The 14,247-nt window shown below is 41.6% G+C and overlaps 1 protein-coding gene across 2 annotated transcripts in view; it reads right to left on the bottom strand.

Annotated features, from left to right (window-relative positions):
* LOC110523977 (lysosome membrane protein 2) overlaps positions 1–13,722 on the bottom strand; it is a 69,412-nt gene extending 55,690 nt beyond the window's left edge. Inside the window, exon 1 of one of the 2 annotated variants that reach the window (XM_036977726.1) lies at positions 13,088–13,722. In XM_036977726.1, coding sequence (XP_036833621.1) covers positions 13,088–13,210 — 123 coding nt within the window. In that variant the 5' untranslated portion in view covers positions 13,211–13,722. Of the gene's footprint in view, positions 1–3,358; positions 3,578–13,087 lie in introns of those variants that run through there. The other variant, XM_036977725.1, reaches the window with a different exon arrangement.
* Positions 13,723–14,247: the final 525 nt, after the last annotated feature.

The raw sequence follows: 14,247 nt of genomic DNA, 5'->3' as shown, positions 1-14,247 counted from the left end.
AAGGCCTACCTTCAAACTCAGTGCATCTTTGCTTGACATCATGGGAAAATCAAAAGAAATCAACCAAGACCTCAGAAAAAAAAACTGTAGACCTCCACAAGTCTGGTTCACCTTGGGAGCAATTTCCAAATGCCTGAAGGTACCACGTTCATCTGTACAAACAATAGTACTCAAGTATAACCACCATGGGACAACACAGCCGTCATACCGCTCAGGAAGGAGACACGTTCTGTCTCCTAGAGATGAACGTACTTTGGTGCAAAAACAGGTACAAAAGTATCTAAATCCACAGTAAAACGAGTCCTATATTCACATAACCTGAAAGACCACTCAGCAAAGAAGCCACTTCTCCAAAACCGCCATAAAAAAGCCAGACTACGGTTTGCAAATGCACATGGGGACAAAGATCGCACTTTTGGAGAAATGTCTTCTGGTCTGATGAAACAATAATAGAACTGTTTGACCATAATGACCATCATGTTTGGAGGAAAAAGGGGGACGCTTGCAAGCTGAAGAACACCATCCCAACCGTGAAGCACGATGGTTGCAGCATCATGTTGTGGGGGTGCTTTGCTGCAGGAAGGACTGGTGCTGGTCAAAATAGATGGCAACATGAAGATGGAAAATTATGTGGATATATTGAAGCAACATCTCAGGACATCAGTCCAGAACTTAAAGCTTGGTCGTAAGTAGGTCTTCCAAATGGACCATGACCCCAAGCATACTTCCAAAGTTGTGGCAAAATGGTTAAGGACAACAAAGTCAAGGTATTGGAGTGGCCATCACAAAGCCATGACCTCAGTCCCAAAGAAACTTTTTGGGCAGAACTGAAAAGGGTGTGTGAGCAAGGAGGCCTACAAACCTGACTCCGTTACACCAGCTCTGTCAGGAGGAATGGGCCAAAATTCACCAAACTTATTGTGGGAAGCTTGTGGAAGGCTCCCCAAAACATATAATTTAAAGGCAATGCTAGCAAATACTAATTGACTGTATGTAAACTTCTGACCCACTGGGAATGTGATGAAAGAAATAAAAGCTGAAAAAAATAAATTCTCTCTACTATTATTCTAGCATTTCACATTCTTAAAATAAAGTGGTGATCCTAACTGACCTAAAACAGGGAATTTTTACTTGGATTAAATGTCAGGAATTGTGAGAAACTGAGTTTAAATGTATTTGGCTATGGTGTATGTAAACTTCCGACTTCAACTACACATTTTACAAACCCTGTATATTTTACATTGGTTATCTTGTTTTTATTAGTCCCACCCTTCAGCTCCATTCAACCCCTCCCATCTATCTCTTAACACCATCATTTTTGGATTTCTATTTGCTATATATTTTTCAACTGTGCCGTGATGCTTCACAAAAGTACTGAACATTTCTATTCTCATAGCTTCTACAGATTGTAAATTAAAGATAAACATTTATAATATTATTGCTCGATTGACTATGACTTTTCAAATCACCCAGTATTGCTATCTGCAGCGTTACAGTGCCTTGCAAAAGTATTCATCCCCCTTGGCATTTTTCCTATTTTGTTGCATTACAATCTGTAATTTAAATGGATTTTATTTGGATTTCCTGTAAAGGATATAAAAAAATATTACTGTTACTGTTTGATCAGGTTGCAATTCCAAGATCCATTTCAATAGCTCAGTGTTCTCATTTCACTATACAGTGAAACAACAGTGAATGTAATGTGATTCATTTCGGATTTCAAAGCTACTTTTGCACTCAACAAGTATAAACTTTGATACAAAGTATGAGGATTCAGGAATGAATCCTAAAGTAACTTCTTAACATCAGCTCCACTGATGTAAACATCTACTATGCTTAACCATGTCAATATTTGATTTACGCTGGTATACAGTGCATTCCCTCTGGCCCAGCCAGAGCCCAAACTTGAACCCGATCTAACATTTCTGGAGAGACCTGAAAATAGCTGAGCAGTGACGCTCCACATCCAACCTGCAGAAAATAATGGGATAATCTCCCCAAATTCAGGTGTGCCAAGCTTGTAGCGTCATACCCAATAAGACTCGGGGCAGTAATCGCTGCCAAAGGTGCTTCAACAAAGTTCTGAGTAAAACTTATGTAAATGTGATATTTAAGGTTGTTTTTGCTTTGTTATTATGGGGTATTGTGTGTAGATTGATGATGGGAAAAAACAAACAATTTAATCTATATTAGAGGAAGGCATTAATGTAACAAAATATGGAAAAAGTCAAGGTGGCTATTAGGTGGCTTCCCATGAAAGGATACTTATTTACCTCAATCATAACTCTTTAACTGCTAGAGCAGCATGTCCAACGTTTTAAAATTGAAAGTTCCTTCCTAACTTTGAACGCCATGGCTGCAAGAAAACAAAAACATGCCTCCCTGGGGATTTGGGGGTATAGGCGATGGAGGGGAGGAGTGGTAGAGGGATGGAGAGGAAAGGCCCTCTCTTTGTCTACGGTAACCAATGGAAATCCTTTGACCAGCCAAGCTGACTGAGAGAGACACTTTAATTTGTGTGTGTGTGTTGATCATGTGATTGGTGAGCTCCATTACACTGACATCTGGTCTGAACACACACACTCACAGAGAGAGAGAGAATGAGAGAGAGAGAGAGAGAGAGAGAGAGAGAGAGAGAGAGAACGAGAGAGAGAGAGAGAGAGAGAGAGAGAGCCCCAGTGGATGTCTCTCTGTGTTAATGATGGCCACGGTGGCACAATTACCCAGGCACAGGGACAAAGACCCAAGCCACCAGTGGGTGTGGTGGGTGAGGGGCGAAGATATGCCCTCTCAACCTCTCCAATGACAAAACGACCAGCTGAGTTGCTCAGGATAATGTGCCTGTCATCTTAGATAGGAGTGACTTGCCTAGTTAAATAAAGGTTAAATAAAAGTAAATAAACACAGCATAGAAGGTGATCAACCTCAGTCAGGGTTGTTGTTTTCATGCAACTTTCTATGAAAAATATGTAACATTTTCTGGTGCAGATCTAACATGTAGGCTTTGATTTTGAGGTCTTTCTTCATGTTGACAAGCTAGGGGTTAAGACCAAATGCATTCATACATTTCCTTCCGTATACAGCCTTCTCTAACATGTTGGTGGGCATTGTTCTGGTCTGGGCTAAGATCACCTCTCTAGTTGGCCGATGGTGATCCTTTACTACAGTGACCCAGATAGGGGCTGTGGAGCTGCCAAACACTTCAGGGCTGTGTCTTAAATGGCACCCCATTCCCTATACAGTGCACTACTTTTGACCAGAGCTGGTCAAAAGCAGATCACTATATAGGGAATTGGGTGCCACAGCTCTCGTTGTTACCCAATAAGCCAGCCTATCATGCTGTGTGAAAGAGGCTTACCACACAAAGAGGGAGTTCAGAAGGGTTTCTGTGGTTTGAGTTATGAGCTCGGTTCTGTCCCAAATGGCACCTTATTCCATATGCCCACAACCTTCTTTCAAGCCATGAGTTGATATGAGGAGTGGTCTTTCCATTATGCCGAGAGGTCCAAGACAATAAACAAGTTTGTCTGCACGTGCGTTTGTGTCTGTGCACCTGTTGCATTTCCAGTATGTTTTCCTGGCCATCCCTCAGCATCATACAGTCACTCAGTGCACAATGCCTGCATCCCAAATGGCACACTTTATAGTGTACTACGTTTGACCAGGGCCCATAGGGTAGTAGTGCACTTTATAGGGAATAGGGTGCCATTTGGGACATAACCCTTTAATGAGTAACATAATTAAACAAACACTAGAGGCTAAACAAACATTTGTTGTTTCAACATCCACATTTTGTAACATTCACTCCAGAGATAAAGTCCAGATTTGTGTGGTAAATTCATGGTCAGGTCAGTCACATCAGGACAGTGTGTGTGTTTATGTGTATGTGTGTCTCACATCAGGATAGTGAGTAAAGGACCATGGTTTGCTTGGCTGGCATAAGCTCTACATATCTCACGGTAAACAGGGGTAATACTGTAGATTTAGGTCAGTTGGAGCAGACTAGCCTAATTATCTGACAACATGTCCTATGTATTATTTGTTTATGAAAAGACAGATGCACCTGGGATGGTATGTCAGGGTGGCACAACTGTTACTACTAGTTCACATCTGGCTTATTTTACACTTGTCTCTCACCCAATTGGCTGACTCCTAAGATCTATAACCCTGGTCTGTCACCCAATTGGCTGACTCCTAAGACCTATTACCCTGGTCTGTCACCCAATTGGCTGACACCTAAAATCTATAATCCTTGTCTCTCACTCATTTGGAAGACTCCTAAGATTTAGAGGCCTTGTCTGTCACCCAATTGGCTGACTCCCAAGACCTAGAACCCTAGATGGGCAATGGCTGTGATTGGAGAAAGCTGAGGATGGATACACAACGTTGTAATTACTCCACAATACTAACCTAATTGACAGAGTGAAAAGAAGGTATACAAATATTCAAAAAATTGCATCCTGTTTGCAACAAGGCAGTAAAGTAATACTTCAAAATATTTGGCAAATCAATTCACTTTTAGTCCTAAATACAAAGTGTTATGTTTGGGGCAAATCCAATACAACACATTACTGAGTACCACTCTCCATAAGCAGAGTGGTGTCTATGGGTATAATAATAATAATAATAAATCACATTTCTCTAGTGCTTTTCATAGAATCTCAAAGCGCTTCAAGAGCAAACATAAACAAGCAATATATCATGACAGGTCAACCAATAGAAGCCAAGTCTTTGAAAGCTGCATCCTCCAAAGATGGAGAAGGTCAGTTCATGGCTTGAGCGAAGAGAGCTGGTCAGAGGAGGGTAGATGGTGATGGAGTCTGCTGATGATCTTGCAGAGGGCAAGTCTGGGAACCAGCCTGTGTCTTATAGCCACTGGACTTCTCCTCTTCCACTCTGTGTAGCACCCACTTGGGTGATGCCTCAGCAGCTCTGGGTGCCAGAAAGATCACCACACAAAGTTCAGAATAGTAGCCAGTCGTCCTCACTACGAGCCCTCTGCCTCAGCACTGCTCGATTCCTGTATCTCCTATTCCTCTTACGCTTCAGGCGACTCCTCAAATAATTTTCTCAGAAGATCAGGAATTGGCAGCAAGGTGAAACAAAAAAGCTGCTACTGTGTCCAGATGCAAAAACATTAGACAGCTAGCAAAATCCAGGAGGAAAACTTGGTTCAGCCTGCTTTCCACCAGATACCGGGATATTAATTCACCTTTAAGGACAATTCGGTCACTCAGACAACACAGGGCCAAATCTACACTGGAGTTGCTTACCAAGAAGACAGTGAATGTTCCTGAGTGGCCGAATTACAGTTTTGACAAATCTACTTGAAAATCTATGGCAAGACCTGAAAAATGTTTATCTATTATTGATCAAAAACCATTTGACAGAGCATGAATAATTTTTTTATGAATAATGGGCAAATTTTGCACAATCCAAGTGTGGAAAGCTCCAATTTTAAATAAATGTTGCAACACATTTTAAAATATGTTTTCACTTTGCCATTATGGGGTATTGTGTGTAGATGGTTGAGAAAAAAAACTATTTAATCCATTTTGAATTCAGGCTGTAACACAACAAAATATGTAATATGTCAAGTGGTATGAATACTTTCTGAAGGCACTGTATTTCCTTAGTAATTTGTTCAGCTCAGGAAAATGCTTCTGACGGAGCTGCTTAAACGAGAACATGGAAAAGATTAAGAAGAACACATGCAAGCACCCATGACCATCACACATCCCCATTAAAGCCACACATAGAAGACACTCAGTGATTTTGAACAGTACTTATCACAACAACAATAACAACAATGACATGTCATGTCACAACAAAGGTTTATCATATCGAGGAATGAATGCTATTGTCAACAAAGGACTCAAAACTGTATTTTAAAATTAGACGACCCACTGTTTTGCTTGTTAGGCTTCATAGATGGTCTACGTTGACACACTAAACTCTTTAGACAAGAAGATTGACTGGAAACACAAACTAAGATTGTGTAATGATGATGGGGTTCTCTAATACATATTCACATGCTACCTTCCCTTATTGTCAACGTTAATGTGCCCCTGCCACACCCATGATATCCAAAATCGAAGTATTTGGCAAAATACAATTTCAGTAGCCTATTTGTGTAAACATAAAAGTAGTACAAAATATGTACACACTAAAATGTATATTATGCTCTTTCCCTAGAGATAAATGTTGACACAGCCTACTTTCCCTCTTCCCTGCTAGGCTGAAATACCATAGTTTAGTGTAGCAGGTGTGTGAACAACATACAATTCCATCATTGTAGTGACTTATCTACCAACATTCTTATTATGGGTTTTATTTTCAAACAGAGCTGCATTGAAAGGATAACACACTCATTGGAATGAATAGGCTAGGCACTAAATGGCAGAATGGGCTGGTTGATGATCAATGAGCACTGATAATTTCAGTGAACAATTATAATTTCAGTAAGGAAATGCTGGTGTCAGATCTGTTATCTTAGAGAGCAAGTATTCTGTATAGGTAAGTAGGCCTGCTATGCTTTAAAAAAATATTTCCCAATTCTCATACTTTGGTATGGACAACCTGGACTCAGAGGTAACATAACATAGTGAACGAAAATCAGGGACACTCAAATTAGTGTGATATGTTACATATGGATGTATTAATTTGTGGATGTTCATCAACCATTTTGTATGTTATGCTGCAAATTCCAATTTGTATGATATGTTACGAATTGCAAGTCATACAATATTTTACGAATTTGAAATACGTATATGTTGCAAATTCAAATTTGTTGTGACTAACGCTAACGTTAGCTAGGATGGATAATGCTAACGTTAGCCAGGTGGCTAAAGTTGTCCGTGATGATATTTGAACACACAACCTTTGGGTTACTACACGTTCATGTTATATGCCTACCCTTCCACCATCATTTCATGTTTGCTGTTTCACTTTACACTCCAACATGATAGGAAAACGTCATCCTGACATGGTTTTGCAAAAATGTAGCTGACATGTTTCTCAGTATGTTGCAGTAAATGGAAAAAGATGACTGTCGCAGGGTTAACATTTTTCTTGTTTATCTCATGTCTGTCTCTGTCTCACTCTCTACCTTCTCTTTATCCCTCCCTCGCTCATTATCTTCTCTCTTCCTCCCCCTTCTTTCACACCCTCCACCTCTCTCACCCTCTCTGTCTCAAGTTCTATTCACAATGGTATTCAGTTGGTAAGAGACAGACATTCCGTAAATACTAGGAATAGATTGTCCACTATCTATGCGTTATCCAGACAGAAAAGAGAAATAGGCAAAATAACATTTTGATTTAGAGCAATAAAGAAATGGAATAAATTAACTGAGCAAACTAGAAACCTTTCAATATATAAATTTAAACATTATCTTAAAACAATTTAAATATAGTATATAGAAATGATGTGGGACTATAGTAGATGAAGAATCAATATTTTTTAGATTGAGTATTTATTGGGTCATTATTCTAGTATATTATGTATGTTTGTAATAGTGTGTTATATGTGAAAGTGTGTTTGTATTATACGGAAGAGACAAGACAAGACAAGACAAGGACAGACAGACAGGACAGGGCAGTCGTAACCATACCAAGTGTAACATATCATACTAATTTGAGAGTTCCGGATTTTCATTAACTATGTGACATCTAGTCTATGAGACCAGCCTGGTCTGGATAGAACCCCTAAAACTCACTGATATATGCATTGATTCTGAGAAAACGTCAGCTGCAGTTTGTTGGTGAACTTCACACAGGGGTGCACTAAGCTACTTTGTTCTCTGTACCCCAAGCAAAATTATTCGGACAGATTGGTGCCCGATGATTTGCAGCCGCTAACCTGTATTTATGATTGTCTCATTAGGCGGGTGCTTACATTTGTCCTATTTTACACATGTACACGTGTGTGAATTAGAAATTAGTTTTTTTTTTGTTGCATATCCTACTCCCCTGAAACACCCTCAGAGAGTGAGCTCTGACAAATTGAAAACTCTAGTCATTGGCGACTCCATTACCCGCAGTATTAGACTTGAGAATCATCCAGCGATCATACACTGTTTACCGGGGGGCAGGGCTACCGACGTTAAGGCTAATCTGAAGATGGTGCTGGCTAAAGCTAAAACTGGCGAGTGTAGAGAGTATAGAGATATTGTTATCCACGTCGGCACCAACGATGTTAGGATGAAACAGTCAGAGATCACCAAGCGCAACATAGCTTCTGCGTGTAAATCAGCTAGAAAGATGTGTCGGCATCGAGTAATTGTCTCTGGCCCCCTCCCAGTTAGGGGGAGTGATGAGCTCTACAGCAGAGTCTCACAACTCAATCGCTGGTTGAAAACTGTTTTCTGCCCCTCCCAAAAGATAGAATTTGTAGATAATTGGCCCTCTTTCTGGGACTCACCCACAAACAGGACCAAGCCTGACCTGCTGAGGAGTGACGGACTCCATCCTAGCTGGAGGGGTGCTCTCGTTTTATCTACCAACATAGACAGGGTTCTAACTCCTCTAGCTCCACAATGAAATAGGGTGCAGGCCAGGCAGCAGGCTGTTAGCCAGCCTGCCAGCATAGTGGAGTCTGCCACTAGCACAGTCAGTGTAGTCAGCTCAGCTATCACCATTGAGACCGTGTCTGTGCCTCGACCTAGGTTGGGCAAAACTAAACATGGCGGTGTTCGCCTTAGCAATCTCACTAGGATAAAGACCACCTCCATTCCTGTCATTATTGAAAGAGATCATGATACCTCACATCTTAAAATAGGGCTACTTAATGTTAGATCCCTTACTTCAAAGGCAATTATAGTCAATGAACTAATCACTGATCATAATCTTGATGTGATTGGCCTGACTGAAACATGGCTTAAGCCTGATGAATTTACTGTGTTAAATGAGGCCTCACCTCCTGGCTACACTAGTGACCATATCCCCCGTGCATCCCGCAAAGGCGGAGGTGTTGCTAACATTTACGATAGCAAATTTCAATTTACAAAAAAAAAAATGACGTTTTCGTCTTTTGAGCTTCTAGTCATGAAATCTATGCAGCCTACTCAATCACTTTTTATAGCTACTGTTTACAGGCCTCCTGGGCCATATACAGCGTTCCTCACTGAGTTCCCTGAATTCCTATCGGACCTTGTAGTCATAGCGGATAATATTCTAATCTTTGGTGACTTTAATATTCACATGGAAAAGTCCACAGACCCACTCCAAAAGGCTTTCGGAGCCATCATCGACTCAGTGGGTTTTGTCCAACATGTCTCTGGACCCACTCACTGTCACAGTCATACGCTGGACCTAGTTTTGTCCCATGGAATAAATGTTGTGGATCTTAATGTTTTTCCTCATAATCCTGGACTATCGGACCACCATTTTATTACGTTTGCAATTGCAACAAATAATCTGCTCAGACCCCAACCAAGGATCATCAAAAGTCGTGCTATAAATTCACAGACAACACAAAGATTCCTTGATGTCCTTCCAGACTCCTTCTGCCTACCCAAGGACGCCAGAGGACAAAAATCAGTTAACCACCTAACTGAGGAACTCAACTTAACCTTGCGCAATACCCTAGATGCAGTTGCACCCCTAAAAACTAAAAACATTTCTCATAAGAAACTAGCTCCCTGGTACACAGAAAATACCCGAGCTCTGAAGCAAGCTTCCAGAAAATTGGAACGGAAATGGCGCCACACCAAACTGGAAGTCTTCCGACTAGCTTGGAAAGACAGTACTGTGCAGTACCGAAGAGCCCTTACTGCTGCTCGATCATCCTATTTTTCTAACTTAATTGAGGAAAATAAGAACAATCCGAAATTCCTTTTTGATACTGTCGCAAAGCTAACTAAAAAGCAGCATTCCCCAAGAGAGGATGACTTTCACTTTAGCAGTGATAAATTCATGAACTTCTTTGAGGAAAAGATTATGATTATTAGAAAGCAAATTACGGACTCTTCCTTAAATCTGCGTATTCCTTCAAAGCTCAGTTGTCCTGAGTCTGCACAACTCTGCCAGGACCTAGGATCAAGAGAGACACTCAAGTGTTTTAGTACTATATCTCTTGACACAATGATGAAAATAATCATGGCCTCTAAACCTTCAAGCTGCATACTGGACCCTATTCCAACTAAACTACTGAAAGAGCTGCTTCCTGTGCTTGGCCCTCCTATGTTGAACATAATAAACGGCTCTCTATCCACCGGATGTGTACCAAACTCACTAAAAGTGGCAGTAATAAAGCCTCTCTTGAAAAAGCCAAACCTTGACCCAGAAAATATAAAAAACTATCGGCCTATATCGAATCTTCCATTCCTCTCAAAAATTTTAGAAAAGGCTGTTGCACAACAACTCACTGCCTTCCTGAAGACAAACAGGTGGTAAATGACATTTTAATGGCATCGGACCGAGGCTCTGCATCTGTCCTCATGCTCCTAGACCTTAGTGCTGCTTTTGATACCATCGATCACCACATTCTTTTGGAGAGATTGGAAACCCAAATTGGTCTACACGGACAAGTTCTGGCCTGGTTTAGATCTTATCTGTCGGAAAGATATCAGTTTGTCTCTGTGAATGGTCTGTCCTCTGACAAATCAACTGTAAATTTCGGTGTTCCTCAAGGTTCCGTTTTAGGACCACTATTGTTTTCACTATATATATTTTACCTCTTGGGGATGTTATTCGAAAACATAATGTTAACTTTCACTGCTATGCGGATGACACACAGCTGTACATTTCAATTAAACATGGTGAAGCCCCAAAATTGCCCTTGCTAGAAGAATGTGTTTCAGACATAAGGAAGTGGATGGCTGCAAACTTTCTACTTTTAAACTCGGACAAAACAGAGATGCTTGTTCTAGGTCCCAAGAAACAAAGAGATCTTCTGTTGAATCTGACAATTAATCTTAATGGTTGTACAGTTGTCTCAAATAAAACTGTGAAGGACCTCTGCGTTACTCTGGACCCCGATCTCTCTTTTGAAGAACATATCAAGACCATTTCAAGGACAGCTTTTTTCCATCTACGTAACATTGCAAAAATCAGGAACTTTCTGTCCAAAAATGATGCAGAAAAATTAATCCATGCTTTTGTCACTTCCAGGTTAGACTACTGCAATGCTCTACTTTCCGGCTACCCGGATAAAGCACTAAATAAACTTCAGTTAGTGCTAAATACGGCTGCTAGAATCCTGACTAGAACCAAAAAATTTGATCATATTACTCCAGTGCTAGCCTCTCTACACTGGCTTCCTGTCAAAGCAAGGGCTGATTTCAAGGTTTTACTGCTAACCTACAAAGCATTACATGGGCTTGCTCCTATCTATCTCTCTGATTTGGTCCTGCCGTACATACCTACACGTACGCTACGGTCACAAGACGCAGGCCTCCTAATTGTCCCTAGAATTTTTAAGCAAACAGCTGGAGGCAGGGCTTTCTCCTATAGAGCTCCATTTTTATGGAACGGTCTGCCTACCCATGTCAGAGACGCAAACTCGGTCTCAACCTTTAAGTCTCTACTGAAGACTCATCTCTTCAGTGGGTCATATGATTGAGTGTAGTCTGGCCCAGGAGTGGGAGGGTGAACGGAAAAGCTCTGGAGCAACGAACCACCCTTGCTGTCTCTGCCTGGCCGGTTCCCCTCTTTCCACTGGGATTCTCTGCCTCTAACCCTATTACAGGGGCTGAGTCACTGGCTTTACTGGGGCTCTCTCATGCCGTCCCTGGAGGAGGTGCGTCACCTGAGTGGGTTGAGTCACTGATGTGGTCATCCTGTCTGGGTTGGCGCCCCCCCCCCCCCCCCCCCTTAAGTTGTGCCGTGGCGGAGGTCTTTGTGGGCTATACTCAGCCTTGTCTCAGGATGGTAAGTTGGTGGTTGTGGGGGCTGTGCTTTGGCAAAGTGGGTGGGGTTATATCCTTCCTGTTTGGCCCTGTCCGGGGGTGTCCTCGGAGTGGGCCACAGTGTCTCCTGACCCCTCCTGTCTCAGCCTCCAGTATTTATGCTGCAGTAGTTTATGTGTCGGGGGGCTAGGGTCAGTTTGTTATATCTGGAGTACTTCTCCTGTCCTATTCGGTGCCCTGTGTGAATCTAGGTGTGCGTTCTCTAATTCTCTCCTTCTCTCTTTCTCTCTCTCGGAGGACCTGAGCCCTAGGACCATGCCCCAGGACTACCTGACATGATGACTCCTTGCTGTCCCCAGTCCACCTGGCTGTGCTGCTGCTCCAGTTTCAACTGTTCTGCCTTATTATTATTCGACCATGCTGATCATTTATGAACATTTGAACATCTTGGCCATGTTCTGTTATAATCTCCACCCGGCACAGCCAGAAGAGGACTGGCCATCCCACATATGCTCTCACTAATTCTCTCTTTCTTTCTCTCTCTCGGAGGACCTGAGCCCTAGGACCATGCCCCAGGAATACCTGACATGATGACTCCTTGCTGTCCCCAGTCCACCTGACTGTGCTGCTGCTCCAGTTTCAACTATTCTGCCTTATTATTATTCGACCATGCTGGTCATTTATGAACATTTGAACATCTTGACCATGTTTTGTTATAATCTCCACCCGGCACAGCCAGAAGAGGACTGGCCACCCCACATAGCCTGGTTCCTCTCTAGGTTTCTTCCTAGGTTTTGGCCTTTCTAGGGAGTTTTTCCTAGCCACCGTGCTTCTTCACCTGCATTGCTTGCTGTTTGGGGTTTTAGGCTGGGTTTCTGTACAGCACTTTGAGATATCAGCTGATGTACGAAGGGCTATATAAAATAAATTTGATTGATTGAGGTCACGGCCAGGGATCAGCCATTATTGACAGCAACCCTAGAGCAATTAGGGTTAAGTGCCTTGCTCAAGGACACATTGACAGATTTTTCACTCAGTTGGCTCAGGAACCTAGTCAAAAAATGACCTTTCGGTTAAATGCCCCAAGGTTCTTAACCGCTAAACTACTTGCTCCCACGCCTCATGACATTGTAACACTGCTGTAACACTGCATTTTGATTTATTTGGCACCTGTGGAATATTTGACGCGCAAATATAACATGAAAAGTTATAAAAACTTGTGCATTCTGCTTAACTTACCTTTTTTAGCCGGTTATGTATTACAGTTTGAAATACTTGAGACACAAATAAACCAATCCCGATGAACAGCAGATGAGCGCAGACAATCCCAACTCCATATACAGCACAAGATCTTTGAGTCATGATGCAGGACAACAGCGCGTAAAAGTTGTAACACAGCAAGAAGAGGTCTATACGGTTGAAATGTGGCAACTGAGCCGGCTGCGCTTTTATCTTCAAGTTCCTTCAGTTCACGTGCACACATTAGGCACAAAGCATCGTCAAAGTTGACCTTGTTGTCCTCTTTTGTGGTTTGTGGTCAGTTTTTCCGTAACTTGTAAAGTGGTAGAACTTGGATTCTGTATTAGTTACCGAATTTATTTGTTTATTCTAGTCGACTATAATGGTAATCACTTCTTTACTCTTCTTAGTTTTAAGTCATTGCAAGAAAAGGAATGTATGCTAAATTGAGTTATCTGTTGCCTGGTTAATAATGAGATCTTTCACAATAAAAGGAGGTCGTCTGCAATCCGGGGTGGTGAAGGTGTAATAAACTGTATGAATAATCCCAGTGGATATTTGTAGGGTGGTGCGAAGGTCGCGCTTGTGCGCTAAGCGAATGTTGATTGGTCACACCGCAATGTCTGCTGTTCTCCCTGTGTCAATACGGTTACTGTTTCTGCCTGATTGAGAGGAAAAGTAACAGTGTTGTTGTATTCATTCGTGCACACTGTAGAAAACCCTTTGCAATTAAAACGAGCGTTTGTTATTGGACAAGTTCAGGTTAGCCGGTCCCCGCTTCGGCTTGTTCTTTTTCTGTTTGCTTCCTAGTGAGTACACCTCAGGGTTGGCTGTCTTGCAACTCACACAGGTTATGGGCAGACAGCCTAAAATTCACCGAGATCCTTGTTTCATAATGGTGCATAAAAGAGCTGGATAAAATAATTTGAAGTCATAAACAATAATCCATGTGGAGATAATTTAATATATATATATTTTTTATGTAATTAATTGTTTCACACTATTTGCATGGATTGAAATGATTTGACATCAAACTACAAGGGCAAAACTATTTTTTTTAAAACTAATGTCAAATGATAATTCCAACCCTGTCAACAAGTGTAATAAGTAATATAAGAACGTCTAGACATTTCATATAGTAACCTATTCAAATATAAAGG

This window comes from Oncorhynchus mykiss, chromosome 5 (genome assembly GCF_013265735.2).
Source record: "Oncorhynchus mykiss isolate Arlee chromosome 5, USDA_OmykA_1.1, whole genome shotgun sequence".
Classification (NCBI taxonomy): domain Eukaryota; kingdom Metazoa; phylum Chordata; class Actinopteri; order Salmoniformes; family Salmonidae; genus Oncorhynchus; species Oncorhynchus mykiss.
Note: the sequence above shows the minus strand (reverse complement) of the source record. Positions and strands in the feature narration are given on the sequence as shown.